General features: G+C 39.5%; 1 protein-coding gene across 1 annotated transcript; it reads right to left on the minus strand.

Moving 5' to 3' along the window:
• Positions 1–749: 749 nt before the first annotated feature.
• On the minus strand, positions 750–20,250 carry hcrtr2 (hypocretin (orexin) receptor 2). The gene is made up of 7 exons (XM_020091052.2): positions 19,904–20,250; positions 8,283–8,461; positions 4,176–4,419; positions 2,370–2,485; positions 2,041–2,261; positions 1,754–1,875; positions 750–1,249 (listed from the first exon to the last, which is right to left on the minus strand). Exons 1-7 carry the CDS (start codon positions 20,124–20,126, stop codon positions 1,080–1,082), a joined length of 1,275 nt encoding a protein of 424 aa, XP_019946611.1. The 5' UTR covers positions 20,127–20,250; the 3' UTR covers positions 750–1,079.
• Positions 20,251–21,769: the final 1,519 nt, after the last annotated feature.

Here is a 21,769-nt window from a genome sequence, read left to right on the forward strand (position 1 = left end):
AAATGTAAATGTTGCTGACCTGGAATTGACTGAATTTGATAATCAGTTCAATATTCCCTTTTACATTGATTAAGAAAATAGGCAAAACTTGGGTTATGTCAGCAGGCAATACTGTTCTAAATATATCTTAGAATAGATATTGTAGATTTATAAGTATATTTCAGGAATATGTTTTTCATTCCATGTTTCAAAGTGCAGCTTACTATTGTTTTGTTAGTTCTTTTTTTATATTCCCATGACACCCACTGTTTTTCTGTCAGTACAGCTGCTGGGCTGTGCAGCTGTCAGCAGAGGTGACGGATGCATTTCAAGCTGGATCTTATCGGCCGGATGTCGCTTCTCCCCCGCTGATGAAAAATTCAACCGTTCTTCAGAACAGAGGAGAAGTTTTTTATTTTCTGATTTATAACGTTAAAAACTTAATTTCACATTGGTGCTGGACATACAGTAGTATAGTGTGCACCTGCAAAAAAGAAAACATAATAAAATGTATGTTTTAATTGATATTCATGATGTTTGGCATTATGGCATCATTTGCATACCATTAATGCAGCTTTATGGACATTTACACTGAAAACTGAAGATGGACGTGTGCTCATTAAGGAGGAAAATTACAAATCTGAGCCATTATACCACCTATTCTCTAAAACACCTGCTCTTTTATTGTTGTAAACAACCATGATCTCCTGATCTGCAACACTGATTCTGGTGACTGAACTAACTATAACAATAAAAACAAACAAGAGCCTGCACACTTGCCATGCCACTCTTTTCCACAGAAAATCGATTGAATAAACTTACTACATACAAAACATTTACAAAGATATTTTTGTGCAACCAAAATCATGTCAGTTGGCTGAATATCCTATATAACAGTAAAAATTAAATAATAACCATCCAAATGGTTTATGTGAACTACAATGTCCTTTGTTCCTGATCACGTTAAAGAAAAGAGAGATTTCAGTTTCCATAAAGCATGAAATTAACAGTTTGGAGACTGATTATTCTCTTTTCAGAGGCTTGTTCATCTTTAGCCTTTGAACCTTGTTAAGAACCGTCCCCTTACCTGGATTATAAGACTACACTATCTGATCTGAAATGCGTGACACACTGTCCATGTTGTTGACTTGAGTGGACAGAGATTTTCGGCTATCTGTGCTCATTCTGGTCCGTATCCTCTGTGTTTGATTTTGGTCTTGACCATAACAATGGCAAGAAAATGCTGCTTTGAACTCCCCACGGAACTTCCCTGAAAGAAAAGATGATAACCATGAGTCAATTTTATCATATTTACATACAGCATTTTTCATAGGCATTTATAAGCAATTAAAGTTAAGATTGGATTCATTATAAATATGTCATTTTTCATTGCTGCTTTATTTTTGCACGTGATAACTAACAGCGGATGGTTGAGTGGTTTGTCACGTCCACTGCAGGGTTTTGATGGTGTTTTGATTCAGCTCAAGAGCTGTACTGTGTGAGTGATGGACAATGTGCTACGTGTAGAAAGAGCTGAATGAATGTGTGAATGTGATCTGTACTGTAAAACACTTGGTCATGATGACTAGAATTTCCATTTACATGCATAAGTCATTATTAAGATCCATAAAGATCTAATTGTATCTTTATTATATGTGACATCCATATATAAAACATATTATCAGATGAGGAATTTAAAGCAGTGACTGTGCACTGGAAGACAGAAATTAGCTCATACAACTGGTCTGAGTGATGAGGAATATTATAAACCTACCGCTTAGGAAATTGTAGATGATGGGATTTGCTGCACTATTGGCATAGATGAGCCAGTGTGAGAAAGTGAACCACGCGTACACTGTCTCTCGATCATTTGTGTTCTTGAAAGTCCCAAAGACTCTGCAGGTACAAAGTAGGACAAGATATTAGCTAAAGATGACTGAGTTTTTTCTTTTAATTCAATATACATGACTCTGCCAAGGGGCAGGCTCATAATGAAAACAGAAATCCATCCAGTGCTCTCTCCTCTGATCCCTGAAGCAGCAGAGCCTGGGAGATTATTACCTTTTCATGACATTGAGCACGCTGATGGGCAGGTAGCACAGGGCGAAAACAAACAGCACCACCATCAGCATCCGAGCTGTCTTGCGTCGAGCTCTGACCTGTTTGATCTCCGCACAAACCGTGCTGGTCCTGACCCTGACAGGCTCTCCGGGGCCCGGCACTGGAGCCGAGCACTGGATGGACCTCCACTTCCTCTGCAATACTGATGTGCTCCCAGGAATCTGTTGATAAAACATGCACATTCTTCAGGCAGCTGTAAACATGGAGGTGCTTCAGCTCAGTGTGAGCAATTAGTCTGATGCATCACATAAAGCGCTGGAAATACACACCTGCTGACACCACAGCTTGTGACATATCTGGATATACGCCAGGACCATGAGACATAATGGTGCAAAGTAGGTGACGATGAAGAAACAGGTGTGATAGACCTTCGGGTAGATCTCAGCTGTTGGAAAATAAGTAAATCATTGTTATAATCAGTTTGAAAAGAACTCTGCATGATCTCTCACTGAGATTCATCCTATCAGTTACTACTATGCCTGTTCCCCACACAAAAACATTGACATTTAGTGGCAGAGTGATTTTTTTCAAGATTAAAACTATGTATGTGTAGCCTGTTATGAATTTGAAGAGGAGGAATAACCAATGAGTCTGGTAAATGTAAGAATATCTGGTTAATGTAATGCTAGCTGCAATATGGCTCTCCAGCCCCCTGCCTGTATGGACCTCAGCAAACATGAACCTAACTCTCATAGATCATTAGAATTGATGCATTGCCAATCAAGAGTATGTGAGAAGACTCCTCTTGACTGTTTGAGACTGGGTCATGAATAAATCATGTGACTGTGATTACGGACTCTGAACCTTTTTTCAATCTGACCTTTGTTTGAGTACAACACGAAAACACAAAAATAACAGAGTTTGACAGGTCAATTGTTGTATTGAGTTAATGTCAGGGTGATATTTATTTTATTAGGAAGTGCGACAAGTTAGTAGAGCACACTTTTTAATTTAGTTTAGTAAATTCATTGTCTATATTCAAAAAATAAACTGAAATTAAGGCTTTGAATGGGAAAGGATTCAAAGCGTTTTTAATGATTTAAATGTTGTGGGTTTTACATTGTTAGTTTTATTATCATCAATAAATACAAGCTGTGATAATATTGTCAGTCACCTGCAAAGTAGTCTTAATCTGTTTCTCCTCAGAGAAGCACTGGGGAGAATCTGTGGCCAACTAATGACATTTTTAAAGAAAACAGAGAGAATTTCATTATTTAGTTTGAGGGTGTTTTTTCTTCCTTCTGTCTGCCTGCCAATCATCTGATCCACACTCCAGTCCAATAGGTGGCGCTAATGCACCTGTAAACTGGTTTACCAACTGCCATCAAACCCATAAGAAGAAGTCAACTAGCCTGAGATCTACTGCTAATGTCTCCACTCACATGTCGATGTATTTGACTGACTGGAAACAAACACTAGTCGTCCCTCAAGCGGTCACTTCTCAGGTAGGTCACTGCTTCAGTTGTCTTGTTTGCAAACATGCTCAGGATGTTGACAAAGTGTTTGTGCGTTGAGTTTTGTTGAGTGTGGCGGTGTTAGTCTACAGCACAGGTGTGTGTCGGCCATGTTGTGTCTTTTTCACATTTATAAATATGATATAAATTGACTTCTTAATTGGATATTTAGCGATAGCAGTGAGTTATGTGATATATTTTAAACTGGTCAATGTTAAGTATTTTGTTCACTGACCTTTTCTGGCATGTGTCTCTCAGCAAATCTAGTTTTCAGAGGTATTAAATGGAAAGCCTGCCTGAAATACTAAAACCAAACGAAAGCAAGAGGTTGAAAAGCTTTTTCTCTTTGCAAGGTTTTCCTTCTTTGAGGTCTGTTATCACAGTGACACTCTCTGGCTGATCAGAATGTCATTTATTCTCCTGTTTTAGGCCTTATCATAATTCTAATATCAAACGCCAGCGAAATGGCATCAGATGTGTACAAGGAATTCAGCTGATAGAATGATTAATGCTCTGCTGAGGGTTGCATCTCTGACGGAGGCACAGCGAAGTTACTGGTTTAAGATTTGTGAATGTGGAACAGTGTTTCTATGTATTCAAGTAGGATTTGTGAATACTAACCTCCCCAGTGTTCATCACACACCGTGAACAGGCTGGTCTTGTTTGTGAGTTCAGGCAGCAAGCTGCTGCACTCCATCACAATAGCCTGTGGGATCATGATGATGCATGAAACAACCCAGATAACAACGATACTCTTGCGAGCCCTCTTGGCAGTGCTCTTGAACATCAGTGGGTGGCAGATAGCGTACCAACGGTCCAGGGCTATGCAACTCAGCGTTAGGACCGACACAGACACAGAGATGGTCTGGAAAAAAGGAAATAAATGCCAGTTTTACAGACCAAACTATTTTGGGGAGGGTATTTAAAATCACACCTTAAATCAAAGCCTACACACCTGCTTAGCCATTAAAGCTGGGAATTTTATCGACCTTTGTTTGTAGAAAATAACCTATGGACGGATATTTAATGAAAATAGGTGATAATTGTACTTGGGAGATTATATCTAGATGATTAACTTTTGGAGCTAATATGTCAAAGGTCAGGTTAATATAAATTTGAATAACACATTCCCAAGAAGTAAAATAATTATGGTTTAGGAGCACAACCTAAAGCTTGTATTGATCAGAGCATACACTGTATCACATCATATGATAAGTGACATCATGAAGAAGTCCCAATGAAGTCAGAAATAAACGCCATTCATAGTTCCACAATGCATTATTCAAGGCATCTTAACCTGCAGGAATAGACATGACCCAAGTTGGTTGGACTCTTTACAAGGTGTTTTAGGTGTGCAGTCCAACATGTTGAATCTCACCTTGACTATTAACATCAAGGTAGACATTGTGATGGTGAATGTAGCACCACAATGACCAGCTATGTGTGTGTTTTTTTGTTTTTTTTTTAACTTACAAAGCCGTTCAGAATGATTCATAATCACCACAACACAATGGCTGCACTTGTTTTCACAGTACAGGACTGAACCTCTGTGGAGGTCAAGCATAGACTGAGTTTGTCCAGTGCTACAGAATAATAATGACCAAATAGCAATCACACCATTATCCACCAGCCCCTGCAAAATCCCAGATAAGTGTGAGTGCATCAGGGTTCAGCTAGAATGGCAGTGTGCTCAACTACCATCCTATCTGCTTCTTCCTCATCACCTTGATGGACAGCCAGTCTGCTGTCACCACTGTAATTGTCTCGCTCCGTGTAGACTTTGGGGAAGCAGAGTCATACCAGACTGAGTCAGATTGCAATCATTGATCTGTGAATGAGGAACCTTGATTCCTTAGACTCTTCCTGAGTTGAAGTCATAGGTTGAAATGCTCTTATCCAGCTCCAGCACGTTGCACATGCTTATCTCAATTTCAATGCAGTTTGATGGGGGGGTTGGGGGTGGTGGGGTGGTGTGGGGGGGTCTTGTAGGGTCACATCCTTTGGGAAATAACAGCTCAGTTCTATCACTTTGAAATGCCTAGCTTAAGGATGCCTATGGTTGACTGAATCACGTTTGCTGAGTATTGTCCTTCATTTAAAAGGCCTAAATAATGGGAGGGTGTAATTGCCCTGTAGGTGGAGAAAGTCCTCACATGAATGTTCTCTGCCTGACAGAAAATCAATAGCACATCAACAGATATTTCGAGTGTGATGTGGCGGAGAAAAATCCAGTAAGACACTGAAAACTATGCAAACATAAAAGATTAAACCATTCTGCAGGCTCATGTAGTACACACCACAGGGTGATGCCATTTAAGATATAACAAAAAGGTCACTTCACTGCAGTCAGTCTGAAGTCAGACTGTGATCTTTTTATTATGTTGGCACAAATAAGGATAAGTCTATTGATTTGAATTCATATATTATTTGTACACTCAAGAAATGGCATGAAAAGACTAATACTAACAATTAACTGATCCAAGTTTGATATAGTGGATTCCCCTGTGCCATTGTTGAACAAAAAACGAGACACACACACACACATAAACACACACACACACACACACACGCACACACATCCTGAGAACTGCAGCACATCGCTTTTTCACATAAATTCTTTATTTTTTGAATTGTTTGATCTCTTCACAGAAAGGCTATGAAAGTTCGAAAATGCGTTTTCGAACTTCGTTTGTTTGTGCCATTAAATGGAATTTGGTGACAATTAGAGACAGATGGATACAACCTGGAATATCATTTATTTCTCAAAGCATGAGTTCTAAAGATGAGAACTTTGCCTTTGGAACAGAGGGTTCAAATGTTTTAGTGAATGCCAGTCTTTGCTCTTTTATTCAGTTCATTTTCTCCTCCATGCAAAGAACTGTAGAGGAGGCTGCACAAGAGCCAAGAGCTCCAACCTGGCTGATTACAAAGACACGTTAGGAGCTTAAATATTATATAACAGAAAAAAGTATATGCATGTTCTTAACCATAACTTCCTAAAACAACTATATCTAATTATTTTATATATGGATATAAAATAATGGACACACACATTAGCATACACATACTGAATTTCAAGTGTTGACTATGAAATCTTTGTGCAATACTGCACCAATTACTAAACTTTTTTTTAAAATAAAATTGGCAAATCAATTTCATAAGAATATCATAAATAAAACAGAATAAAATCTATTTCACTCATTGAAAATGTCTTCACCTTAAGGCCCAAGCTTTAGTCTGACTGTGATTAGAGTCACAAAGTCTCCTGAATGGACCTTGTGGTGAATTGTTACATTTACTAAATGGAGAGATTGATGGGTTTTTTTTAAATATGTGCACTCATGTTTACACTTTATGTTTCTTAATTTAAGTTCTGTATATTTGGTTGCATTTATAATACAATTCATGGTTCATCTGAAAAATATCAAGCCTTAATTACATTTCTCTGACATAAGGGTTTGTAAAATATTATTTTAATATATACATGTATATCAGCCAAATTGTGAGCAGAATAATTGTCGTCCTTATTATTAGCATCAGCCCCCAAAAATCACTGTTGGTTCTCCTACACACCTGTAATGAGGGTCAGGCATGATTCAGTGTGTTGCAATATGCAACTTCACCACTATGTTCCTAAATCTTGCACTGAACCTTTAACTAGGAAAAAGTATAAAATAATTGTTTTAAGATAATTGGAACCATCTGTTGTGTGAATTAAAATTTTTAACCACTGAATAAGTTGCTATCTTAAGACATTCCATCTTGTTTACTAGATATTGCTAAATATTGCATTCACTCACTGTGGACCCTGGACTAAATCTGTGCTTTTCCAACAAATCCTTATTAATTTATGGCAGAGTCTCCTCTGATTATTTCTCTATTTCTTTCAGGAATCATAATGCCGTTGGCTTCACAATCTAGTACAGCACTGCAGAGGGAGTTTGCAGATGGTGAAAACTCAGAGCTAAGTTATTGAGGATGACGAGGCAATACAGTACTGGGGCATGGAAATACAACCACATTAAATGTTGATAGAACTGAAACAAAAAAATGTCTCTGGCTTCATAAAGGCATCAAATAACAGTTACAGAGCAGCAGCAAAGAACAGAGCAGAATGTGACCATGACAATCAAATTCAAATTGATTTCTAATCCTGTACCATAAGGTGTGATAAGTGAGCCAGCAGATAGCGAAGCACAAGATTTCAAACATTGATTTGTCTGGAATAAATTCAGCTCATGTAATCAATTTGGTTTTACAGCTGCTTCCATTCAGAATATCCTTTACATCAGACATGTTCAGAACCACAGTCTGTTGCATGGTGGATGTCACATTCGCTTTGACATACAGCATATAGGTATATAGGCTTTGTGTGGAGTAGTGTAGGGTTTCCATTCACACTCAGTGAGAATGTACAAACCAATGTGTTTGACAGTGTTATATGAATTGGATGATTTTCTTTCTGCAGCTGGAGGACGGGAGAGGTTGTGGGAAGATGCTGATAAAAATGTATTTAAAAAAATGTTGGAGGTAAAAGTGTTGCCCAAGGTGTTAAATAACCAAAGGATACCATCAAAGGTTTTACTATCTGCACAGCTCATGGGATATGTATAAAGTGTTTCTTTTACCCTCTGAAAAATGTCAATTATAGAAAGGGTGGAGTGGTTTATATGTGGTGAAGATTTTCTAATATCCCAAGTGGAAAAGATGTCAGGGTTGATATCTCACCTGCAGATAAGGCACAACTTTGCAGAGGGTGTTTCCAAAGAACCATGTCTCTGTGATGTCCACCACGAGACTGGCAGGCAGGCAGATGATGGTGACCAAGACATCGGCAAAGGAAAGATTCACAATGAAATAGTTGGTGACGGTGCGCATGTGCCGGTTCTTCCACACTGCAAAACAAACTGAAAATGGTGCACAATCAAAGACAGAAAGAATCAATAAAGGGAAATATTTATCATGTTGGTCCAGGATGTTTTTGAATGATGAATTTCAACATTTACTCAGTCACATGAAATATAAATGGTGAGATGAGTAGGTATCAGATAATTCATTTAAGCGGCTCACAACAAGGACAGAGATTAAAATGTCAGCTGCTTTCTACTTCATGTTAACCATAGATGTGTCTCCACTTTCTCCCACTATCGACAAATAAAATATCCAGATAAGAATGCTGCCATCTTGCGCATTTGACGGCAAGGTCTGCACAGTAGCAAGATGGAGGGGATAGAGTGGGTTGTTAACGTTGCTAGGCAGGCTCGACCTGACTCAGTCTCAGCTTCCAATCATGATGTTTCACCCTGTTTTAATGGCATCAAATTACCTATATGACCTATACTGCATCCAGCCACCAGGTAGCGATCAAGACGTTTTGGCTCCATACTGTCATGTCGTCCATCATTATTTACAGTCTAGTTACACTCTATGTAGCTTACTACTGATGTCATTTCAATCAATTCACTTGATCCAGATTTTTTTTGATCTGCACCAAATTCCACACACTAAATATCCGTCTCCCAAAACGTGCCTGAATTGTGTAATCATGAGCCATGAATTATTGTTGCAGAAATCAATGAAAAAAAAGCCATATCTCACAGTGTTAAATAATGTATTAAACCCCATACCAAATCCAACCACGTTTAATCATAATCCTTCCATTATGTTTAGCGTAACCCTGCTATAAATACAAGCTGCAGATGAAAAGGTAACCTCCTTGGTGGAAGTAATGATTTTGTTCATTAAAACCTGAGATCGGGTCCTATCAGTTGTAATAAGTCTGCTTAGGTAACTCTGACAATCAAAACAGCAGAGGCAGTGTGTGTGTGTGTGTGTGTGTGTGTGTGTGTGTGTGTGTGTGTGTGTGTGTGTGTGTGTGTGTGTGTGTGTGTGTGTGTGTGTGTGTGTGTGTGTGTGTGTGTGTGTGTGTGTGTGTGTGTGCGTGTGTGTGTGTGTGGAGAATGCAATAATCTCCAGTCAGCTTTATCCTTCGGTACTGTTTGGGGGTTTTTTAGAGAGAGAAGGAGAAAAGATGGTATTTGTAGAAGCATTTTTCCTGTTTCTTTGTTCAGTATACACAATGAAAATAGAGGTGGGTTGTGTCATTTGGAATGGAATCCATTACTTTTTTGCTCACTAACTGCAAAGACAAAATTGTGAAAATGAGTGCATCATGTACCGTCACAGCATGGAACTGGGACACAGTTGTTACGTGGTTTGAAATGCATCAGTAACTCCCACATGTTGTGACCAGTGCTGCAGTGTATAAAATTACTGCATTTGTATAGTTGGTGGAAAAGGTTGTTAATTCTGAAACTGAAAATGTGTCTATCTCTGAAAAAGGAACAGAAATGAATTGTTCTCGGTGGATGATTTATTTGCAGGAGACAGTATTTATATGCTGACTTCCATGAAGAAAGTAAAGGTTTTTATCTGGGATTGTGATGTTCATATTTGCCTCAATTCCTTTTAACTGCTTCAACTTAAAATTCAACTAAAAAGTTTTTTGCTGTCAGTCAAACTTTTTTGTTTATTCCTATTTTTTTGAAAACTGGTGAAGATTTCTGCAGAGAGGAAATGAGTCATTTCTCAAGTACCCACCTGAATCCTGATTTATTCTGTAAAGGAGTGAATGGATAAAATGAATCACCTGCCGGTGGCTACAGGTCTGCTAAAGTCACGGCGGGCAGAGTGGAAATCACCTCTACAGGAGGGTTTGTAACGAGGCCGAGTACAGAGACTGCTGTGGATCCTAGGTGTCCAAGAGATGGAGAGAAGAAATCCTCTATGCTTACTTCCGTTGAGGAATTCCAGCACACGCAGAGACAGTACACAACCTTTCCCATTTGGATTCAGCTACTTCATCAGTGTGTTTATTAGTCTGAATTGTAAACAATTCTCTTCTTGCATGTAATGTTCTTCCTGAGAGACACTCAGCCGGCTCACATCCGCATTAAGCCGGGCTCTGTTTGGAGCGCACTATATATTTTCTGATGTATTCAGACCAACAAACTTTATGTCAAAACGGACAACGCTTTTCCTCTTTCTCCTACTATTCAACATTTTCTGGGTACAAATGCTAGCATCGTGCACATTTGGAGCTACAGTCTGAGCAGTAGCGATGGGGGATGGTGGAGTGGTATCAAAGTCCCGTTGATAAACATGCTCAACTAATCGCAAGTCAGTGTCCGCTGTCTATCATGACGTTTCAACCTGTTTATATAGCATCAAATAAATTAAAACCAAACTTACCAGAAGAGTAACGCTTGAACAAACATCAATTTGATAAGAACTACCAACAATGACAGAGACCATCTTCAAGAAATGTAAACATGTAATTGACTTTTTAGATTGGTGCATGTCTCATCCACTAACATGTGGTGTAGTTTATGACATGTACTGCAACCAGCCACCAGGTGGCGGCTCAAATGTTTTGGCTTTACTTTTTGGGAGCAGTCATGTTGTCCATCTTCATATAGTATATGAATAGGAAAGAAAATAGCAGTAATGGTTAGCATTTGCAGTGTTTTGATTTGTATCCATTTTTTATCAAACACATTATTATTGATTTCATTTTAATAATATTTCCAGGTTATTTTTGGCATTTATTGATCAACGTGCAGCAAAGACCGGGTCAGGGCTGAACCAAGGGCCACAGCAGGAGGACCCAGGCCTCCATTTAACCATTATCATCAACGTTTTTCCTACTGTCAAATTGCAAAATGCTGGAGAGGCTTGTTATCTTAACATGTCAATTACAGTCATATCTAGCTATGGTCAAGAACTTGGGTCGATCTTGCAAAGGAATCAAATTAGCTCTGCTCCTCGAGTGGGGAATATCTGTACAAATGAAAAAGATGAGGGTCTCCCTGCCTCAAAAGCTGGAAGAGGAGAATTTGACATGTCAATCAGAAACATCTGTAAATTCTGCACAGTCCTGAGATAAGTAAAAACATCCATTAATCTTGCAACAGACGAGCTGTTTCTTTTTTGTGATTCTTTTTTTTAAGCCCTGAAGTGAATGGGATGGTAACTAGACAGAGACTGTAGACCTGCAGTGGGTTATATAAGCATGATGAACAAAATAAACTGTGACTGTAACTACGAGCCACATCTGATTGGGCATATCAGCTCTGAGGCATGTTTTAATCACTGCATCTGAAATAAAACTTAACGACAAACAATATGTGCAAAATATTGCTGAGGGAGGCAGAGCTGGATGTGAGAGTGACACTGCCATGACATCCAGTGGGCATTAATGTGGTAAAGAACCATGGTGGTCCTGAGTCACATCAGTTTGTGCCGTTGGCTCCAGCTCGGTTACAGCTGAAGCCCAAGCTCTCAGAGCTGAGGCAATGCCAGTGCAAGAGAGGGTGTGTGTATGGTTCATGCAATGTTGGATAGAAAGCTAACACACGTTTGAATAAGTTTAAAAGCTATGCAATTATCATGAATGTATTACAAAATTTCCAAGAGCTGCCATCCACTCCAATAATGTCCATCACCCAGGTGTGTGTATTTGTGCTGCAGTCGCTGACTCCCTTAAGCCCCTTTTCCACTGGTCAATCTGGATCGTGCATGCAATAGTATTAGATCCAATCCACATTTACTCCGAGGTTTGATTGACTCTGCAGTAGACTCTGATCGGCTCTGATCATTAGTGATATATCTCCTGCTGCTGGGTGCATTTGTGATGTTGAACATGGTGTTGATCCTGACCCTCTGGGGAAAAAATACATTGATGTACAAGAGGTATAAGAGTGTGTATAGTAGGGAGGTGCCAATATTAACACTACACTACTGGAATAAGACCAGAACACTGTTCGTCAATAAACACCATGTTGGAAGTCTAATAATGAACCTGCTCACATTTGATTAGATGGCATTAACTTGAATGTAAATTACATGACTTGGAGACGTCCTAAATGGTTGACTTATCTGTCAGGATTAGCTTTGCAAGTTGACGGTTTGAAACACTGGGTGGTGTAATGAGCTGTTTTTTTTATCTTTGTATTTATTTTTCACAATGAATGTGATATTAAAAGCACCATTAATATGTTTTATCACAGTTAAGTCATATAATTTAATTAACAGTGTATCACTTGGCATGAAAACACAGAAATACATAGACCACTCCTTATCTTGTAGAGCCACACATGATAGAGTCGCAGATAAACCCCCGGAGGATGACAGGATCCACATCAATGCAGGCAAGAGGCAAAAAGCAGCACAGCCACCAAAATCCTACTTTTCACTCAGACTTAAGAATGAGAAGGATGATGCTGTGTGCACCACTTCCAGCTGGTCAACTAAAGTATTCGCTCAGGAATACATATTTTAAGTTAACTTCTCATATTTGTACATATGTTGTGACGTCTTACTTTGGCCTACAGGCTGAAAAAGAGTCACATTTTTCTTGCTTGTACTTTCCATATAAATGTCTATTGCACTAACATGATTGTGCCTCCACAGCTTTGTCTTAATGTACTTAGTTGTGACGTTTAAGCTGAGTGTTGACCTGTGCTGCTGCAACTATAACCAAACACTGCTTGCAGTGTTTGTGGTGATGTGTAATACAATAAAGTAATATGACTGCTTTACACATTTTGAAGAAATACATTTTCCATTAAAATGGTACTTGACAGAGAAGAAGTCATTTCATATGGAAATTGAAAGTAAAACAATTTATGTATTTCATAAAAACGTGATTTGAACATTTTGCCTAAACAAAAATGAAAAAAAGAAGATGTGAGAACTTGGAATGCTACCTAATGCTACTTTATTAAGTTTGTGTGGAAATACTGTGATTCTGAAAGTTTTAGGCAGAAACTGTCACAGTTGTCGCTACCAGCTGAACCGGCACAACGCCCAGCAGCATAAAGCCTGATCTGACATCATAGAGCCTTGAAAGGATATTCTGGTTGTCTGAGGACATGTTGGCAATAGTTAGGGCATGTTTTACTCAGGAAATGTGTGCTTGATTAAATTATGTTCCACAGCCTATAAGGAAAAAACATCACTCGATGCTTTAACTCTTGAGTCTATCCTATATTCATTTTCACATTCACTCAGGGCATGACTTCTTACACAGGATACCCAAGAAAAGTACTTTTTGTCTTCGTCTAAAGCATTTTCGGTGCACAAAACCAACTTAGGCCAAATAAATACATATTTATGGGTATTTTTATAAAGTCATATGTCTAGTGTTGGAGCCACAAGGGCTGCAAAGCTTCTAGGTGTGCTTTCCCAAGAGGTCTAACGCGCGGCTGAAATAGCTGCTCCCGCAATGCATAATGTACAATGGAATGAATATGCCATTAAAAACAACCGAAAATTCTTCACTTTGAATTCACAAGGAGCGATGACTGGCCAGTCAGCAAGGGGATGAGCTGTTGAGCAAACATGAGGCAGGGGAGTGAATGGAGGTGTAGACCAGTGGAGATGAGCTGATTATGAAGAGGTGACCTGTGTGACAAGTGTGGCAGGCAGAGTCGAGCAGGTATACTGACAAATGTGAGGAGATCATGAAGCTCAAGGAAACAAAATGTCACACTGAGAAAATATCATTAGAACGACCCTATCTCCCACAAAAAGATCTAGAGGGGGTGATACATGCCTTCTTAACCTCTCGTCTTCCCTGTATGTAGGCTTAAACCAGTCGTCTATTGAAAACATGCAGCTCGTCCAAAATGCGGCTGCTCGCCTCCTGACTAGAAAGAATAAGAGAGCATATTACTCCTATGTTGCGCTCCCTCGTCACAGGATTGATTTTAGAATTGTATTAACTTTTAATTCTCTAAATGAACTGGCACCACCTTATTTAGCTCACCATACTCACACTTCAGTTAGAGAGCGGAGATCAGCCACTCAGCTCCTCCTGGATTTACCTAAAAAGAGGCTCATAGGTGATCGAGCCTTTGCAGTAGCTGTACAACTTACCACTCCACATTAGATCTGCCCCCTTGAGAACATTTGTATCACAGCTGATTTTATCTTATTATTGAATATATTTTATTTTATTGTATTTTAATATATACTTTCTATCTTATTTTACTACTTGTACTCTGATGTATTGGGTGTTACTATCTTCTTGTTGTACCTTGTACTTATGAAGCACTTTGGTCAAATAAGTTGTTTTAAATGTGCTATATAAATACAATTGACATTGACCCTTAGCTGTAAAGCAACATCCTTGCATTTGTCCTGTGAAAAGTTGTTCCTGATACACAAAATCTCCTGTAGCATATTTGTGACTTCACAACAAATCTTAGACTATATTCACATTTATTTCTCATAACACAACTTCTACCTCAGATAATGTCTGAGGCTTTTTCTTTTAAATCTATGATTGATACTGTATTTTAGCTTCACCCCCACTCCCAGCTTTATAAATCTTAATCTTTTCTGCCTGCAATGTCCCCAATATCCTCCAAAAACTCCAAGTAACAGGACTAAGACACTGGGAATAAAAGATCTTCACTGACAAGTCTTTGTCTTGCCTATTGTTGACCTCTCAATTTTGAGTCTGGCCTCAGCACCCGTTCATGTCCATCCACTGCGGAAATTGGTTATTTCACATCAGATCCAGGACAAGCAGAGTGGAGACTGTGCAGGACCCAACTTTGTTTTACAGCTGCTGCATCAACAACTCAAGCACATTTTAGTCTGACTTTGACTGACTCTCTCAAGCCAAACCTTTTATTTATTTGACAAAATCCAGTGAAGACTTCTGTCAGATATTGTTCCATCAAATTTCCAGGCCTGTCACACTCTTAATGTAAGATCATGTCGCAGCTGACTTCTCATTGGAATCTCATGTCAGCAGGACAAAGGCGAGCAAATTTGAAAAAAAACCAGGCAGCCACAATCACAATCCAACCAGAACAGCATGTTGTTTTGTTTCCACTGGATCTTTAAGTTGTCATCTGTTTGTTAAATTATCCAATAGTATGAGAGCTGCTCTTATATGATTAGTGGGTTGATCTTCAAACAGATCTCTATGGCTGTGTTAATAATGCTGCTGTCAGATGTATGAAAGCACCACTGGCAACTCTGAGGGAACAAAACAACCACCTCTGTGACATTAATTATATGTCCAACCCATCCTATAAAGCAGGGAAATAAGTAAAATGTTTGCATATGAATTGTGCTCTATATCCACTGTGATAAGTTCAGTGTGGTCTGCTGCATTCATCATTGATAATTTCCATTTTCCATCCGTTACCTTCACTGCTTTATCCTTTGAGAGTTGCTGGGGCTCGAGCCAATCCCTGCAGACATTGAGAGAAATGCAGGGTACACCAACGGGTCGTATGGCCAATATACAGAGACAAACAACTCCAATTCACACCTCTTTGCACTGTGGGAAGAAGATGGAGCTCCTGGAGAAAACTCACACAGACCCTGAGAGGGGACAGTGCTTACCACTGCACTACCACAGTAAGACAGGATAGATTCAGTGAAGTATTAGTTGAGTTAACAGCTGCTCTGTTGACCAGGTGATAGTGAGCAATCTGAATCAAATATATTCTGGTGGTAGAGTCAGTGAAATTTACATGTCTTGTTTGTTCTGTCAGTATGAGATGTCTAATATATTCGTACATCTCTATCACCTACTGCAAATTCTACTCGACTTCTCCAATCAACCAGCTAAGAAGAGTTCCTACACTTTGTTTAAACCAATTTTCACTTTTCTACAAAATAACCTCCGTTACACCAATTTCACATATAAAACACGTGACTCTTCTTAAATTAATTAGAATTAATTATTTAATTGCATAATGTGAATTCTCAGTGTTGTCTGCCAACAATGAGCGGAAACTTTTCATGAACATAATCACATTCTCACAATGAATACTGGGAGATGCAGTGACTGAATCAGAATAATGTACCATTGAAAGAGATCCACAGAGTTCCAAACCCTACTTTTGCAAATATCTCTATAATGCTCCTGTGTTCGTTCCTTAGAGGCCAGCTTTTCACAGGGTTGGGTCATTCCAATGTGGGCGAAATCTCTCTGGCATTTAATCACATATATAACGTTTTTATGATTGCATATAATGACCAGTTGTGAGCAGTTAACTAGACTAAGCTTGAGGGAAAAAAGCATTCAGAGTTACAGTTATGTGAACTGTGTGCACCTATAATTTCCATCAGGAACAGAAGAGAAATAATGAGTTATGTTTTCTGATTGTGGCTGTGCTCTAACTGTAAACTGGTTTTCTATTTACACATGTATTCTCACAATGTTTTCCAACTTCCAGTGAAAACTTTGTTATTTGCAGGTTTACAGTTAAATTGATTCTGATCAACATTTTTAGGAACATTTTGAATCCAACTTCCTGCGTAGCCTCTTTCTCTGAATATCTCTGAGTGAGTTGAGATTATAAACTTCATTATACCAGCGAAGACATTCTTTTTAGATTGGTCAGATAAAAGATGTTACCATGTCAAATTTCTATAAAGATCAATTTTCACCAAAGTATCTCAAGCTCGGTTTAATTCAAAAGATCAAGAGAATTCATCTTAAAATTGTCGTTTTCATTGTAAATGTTGAAAGCTAATGAGTTCATGTTCGCTGTCAAAGCAGAGGAGGAACATTTTTTGTATACACATCCACCAAAGGAACACGTTAGAGAGAAAATTATTGATTGCAGAGTTAACAACACACTCAAGTTAATAATGACCCTCCAATCTATTTGCATAATTAGGTGTCATAGTTCTTTGATCTGTAAGGAAAAATCGATGTTATATATAAAATGCTTCATTACAAGCTTCATTAATTCCTGTACACAGTCAACACCGGGTGTCCTGTTGACGTGGGAGTCCCATTGAGGAAAATCATTAATGGCATCAGTGCCTCGTGTGGTGTGCTTGTATAGAATAATTCAACATAAGAAGTAATCAATAACATGTATCAGACCTTGACCGTGTTCTTGGTTCTTAGTCAATGTTTGCATCTCTCTGTTTCCTTAGAGTGGCTGCAAACAGCTTGAGTGCAAATAAAGAGACGATGAGATGATTTTAAAAGCCCTGTATGTTGCTGTTTGCTCCCTTTCATGCAAGGTGACAACTGCATATAGAATCTGTCAGCATGTTAGAGCCAAGTGTAAGACAAAAAATGAGAATGACAAGAGACTTTGCCCCCGAGAACAAAAGCGAAATGTTGCGAAATGTTGAAGTGTAAAGTTGAAGTCATTCAGAGGTGAAACATTCTTTTTTACCTATGCATGTCGAGAATATGTTTTTTTTTTAATTGCGACAAGGTCTGAACCTCAAGGGGACATTCCCTGCCTCGGTTAATGCAGCCCAGACTTCATTCTTTTAAACACTGTCTCTCTGAAGGACACGCTACAGAAAAGTGTCTTTTGTGGCTTCCACCTCCAACACAATTATTTCCGTTTCTGCTGGTGTGACATTTTTGACCTTTTGGAGCCAACTCTTATAACTTAAACTTCTCTGTGCAGCACACTGCTCTCTTCATGAGACACCAAACAGATGTCCTTATGTGGAGAAATAGAGGCGTATGCTAATTGCAAAGAGCGGACACGCGCCTGTCAATTTAGAATTTCACAAACATACACAAGGTGGTAAGAACAAAATTGGCAGGTGTGCAAGTGTCATAAATGCATTTATTTTGTGTGCAGAGTAAGAACATCGCTGAGCACATCTTAGTGAATGAGGCAGATTGTTGTGGAGACTGTTCAGAGGCAGAAACCTCACGAGCCTGGAAGATGTGGCTGCATTTGGCTGCACATGCTAATGGACAAATGCAGAGAAATTGATGGTTACATCAAACACTCTCACAGCTGTTAGTCGCGACTGGATTTGATGGACCAGAGGAACTGACTTTATTCATTCTCAAAATGCGAAATCCAAAAAAACATCCTTTTTTTCTCATGCTTAATCCTAAAACTCCACCCAGCTGAGACTCATGGCCTGCTTGATGGAACCAAATGCCAGCACTCACCCTCTATCTCCTGGCTTTGTCAGACAAACATATGCAAATTTCACTGGCAAAAAAAGTCAATTCCATCTGCTGGAAATCTACACTGTACCTGGATTATCCATGTGAACATAGCAGGGCAGTGATATTAGTAAAATGCGTTGTTAAGCATATTTTGGCATTAAGACATATTCTGTTAATGAGAGACCAAGAAGACTAAATCCCTGTCCCAATTCACCTCTTTGTTTTGCGTGAGGCTGTGAAGGGAAAGTGTTATTCCATTTCTCTATAGCTGCTTTCAGACATGCACTGGACTCCACAGATCCTCCATATTTTCACCAGAGGAGGTGCATGTGTGAACGCAGTGAGACACTCCGCAGCCTTCACAGACTTTATCCTAGTATAATGCCCGTAGCAATCCAGGAGAATTCGATGTGGGAACGCAGCAGGCGATCCCCGCTGGATTCAACTCGAGAAAGTGGGGGGGTTGATGACGCTTCTAACATTCGACAGATGCGAAAAATGAAAAATCCCCAAAAGAAAACAAATATCTCCCGATGCTGAGACATCTGGGGCTAAACCCCACTGGAGGAGTGTGGTGGTCCCCACCTAGACAGCTGAGGAGCAGGAGAGGATAGGGGATATCTCTGAATGGTGGACTATGTGGTGGTTTAGGGATTTAGCTTAAGCATAGATTTGAAAATGAGCACAGCTTTCCAGATTCTCACTAACAAGTGGTGGCCGGTGGTGGGGGGGTTGCACATCTTTGATTAGAGGCTGTTAACTTTTTCAAATATGATGTAGAGACGTCCCAGATGGTGTGTGACTCTATACAAGCCTTGGCCCTGCATGGTTCAAGACATTTTGAACCTCTAGGTGGCGGTATGAGCCATGTTCAACCCATAAAGGTAGATTTTTTTATCGTAATAAATTTGATTGATTTTAAAAAAAGAATTAATGTATTTCATCAAAGAGCAGTGATATCATTTCATATACATTTTTTAAAAAACACAATGAATTGTGCAGTATCACTTTAATGTTACTGAATGGCTCTATAAGCTGAAGCATGCACATCTGCACGTAAAGACTTGAGAGCTGAGGTCCAGATGGAGCAAATTACAAATGGGAAATGAGTAGGGTGTTGAGGTGGGGCTTTCTTTTTAAGGGGAGACTTTCTCCTGCTCTCAGCATTTTCCTCAAACTCTGCGTCTGTGATTTTCTTTAATATTAATGATTTAAACATAAAAGACAATTAAGGGGGGTAACATGAATGAAACTGAGGGAAAAGATCGTCAGCTCTTTGCGTCAATCAAAAAGTTATTCAAAGTGCGCTTCTGCTCTGTCATTTTACGCAGGAGCGATTGCGCATGGATAGAGAGAGAAATGCACCAAAGACAGAACTTACCAAGCGAGTTTCCAATGAGTGAAACGAAGAACACGATAATGTAAGCCACAATGAGAACCCACTCGTACTGCTTGGGGTGTAAGTACTCTCGCCAGATGTATCTGAGAAGTTCGTCGTCCTCATCCACGGTGGATGAGTGCAGGTGCAGCTCCGCGCTGTTATTGGCCACAAGTGCAGGAGATAAACAATCCTCGCAATCCATGTTCCCGGCGAAGCCAGACATCTTCCCAAAGTGTTGGTGCGTCTCCCGTGATGCCCCCCCCCCACCCCAACCCCGCTGTTACTCCGTGCGTCTGCGGTGCCCGCGGGTTGCTGCGCACAAGCTTCCGATAAAGAGGACGAGACACTGAAGCGCGATGATAGACTCCGCACACTCCTCAGAGCTCGTCAGCGACATTCTCCTGCTCATTCTCCTGCGTCTCCGCCTCAGGGTCAAACAAAATTGATTGTGCCGAGCAAGGAGGTGTGAGCTACTTCAGGAACCCACCCTCCCTCAAAGGGAAAAAGAAATTGTGGATAACAATGGGATGGGGGAGAAGCCAGGGTGAGGCAGGGGGGAGTATAGGAGAAAATCTCAATGTCTTGGTTTTGTGTGCTGATATAAACATTAAAGGGATAGTTCATCCAAAAATGAAAATCCACTCATTATCTGCTCACCACTATGCTGATGGAGGGATGGGTGAAATGTTTGAGTCCACAAAACACTTTTGGAGTTTCAGGAGTAAACAGCATTGCAGCCAAATCCAAAACAATCAAGGCAAATGGTGACCAATTTCTTCAAACGGAAGAAAGACAAAAATTCCTCCATACTGCATCTGTGGTGTCATCCAAGTGTCTGTAAGCCCCACTATTCAAATTTGACTAGAAACAGCATCATTTTCACCATGTTTTTAGTCTAAGTGTCCTGTGATCCACCCATGAACAAGGCTCCTGAAGAGGAGCGGACATTTAGGCTAAAAACCTGGTGTAAATGACACTGTTTTGAGTCAAATTTAGTGATCACCATAAACTTCAAGTGTGTTGGATTTGGCTGCATTGCTGTTTACCCCTGATACTCTAAAGGTATTTTGTGGATTCAAACACTTCAACCACCCCCCCATCAGCATAGTGGTGAATAGATAATGAGTGAATTTTTATTTTTGGGTGAAATATCCCTTTAAAGTATTCCCACATAACAACATCACATCTCATATCTCTGCATAAGCTCTCTCTAGAGTTTCTTTTTCATGGATCAAGTTCAAGTTTTTTTTTAAAGATTTCAATATTTACACTACGTTTACATGCATTTTTAATGTTGGCAGTCCAGATAGTTTATATTAATGGAGTCAAGTTGATATAGAGCTGCAGCGTCTTCATCTGTTTGAAATTCAGTGCAGAAGTCCACGAGGAGCCTCGACACGAGGAGCCTCGACACGAGGAACGCTTGCAGACACAAGCTTCTCAAAGGACGACCAGATGCCCGTTTCAACCACTTAATCAGCCTGCATGATCAAATTGCATGAGCTACGAACACAGCAGTGCAGTTAATTAAAATGAATTGGCTAATGTGACACAAAATGTTGATAGTTTCAGGGTGGTGTGTAACAAATGATAACAAGAGTAGTTTTTCTTTTAATTAATTTAAGGTTCAAACATTAGCCTCAATTATTAATTATTAATGATCCCCTCTTCTTTGGTGCATTCACTGTCACAAGCTGCACACTAATGCTGCAATAACAGGTATCATGAGTCTGCACAACACCTCCTGTATCTGTATGGTTGTGTTGATGCAGCAGTTTGGAGTGAAATATGATGTTTTTGAGTGAGATAAGTGGCCTCTGGTGACTAAAGTGGTGGAAACTTGCAGAAAGACAAATTGGAGAAAAC

Source organism: Paralichthys olivaceus, chromosome 14, assembly GCF_024713975.1.
Source record: "Paralichthys olivaceus isolate ysfri-2021 chromosome 14, ASM2471397v2, whole genome shotgun sequence".
Classification (NCBI taxonomy): domain Eukaryota; kingdom Metazoa; phylum Chordata; class Actinopteri; order Pleuronectiformes; family Paralichthyidae; genus Paralichthys; species Paralichthys olivaceus.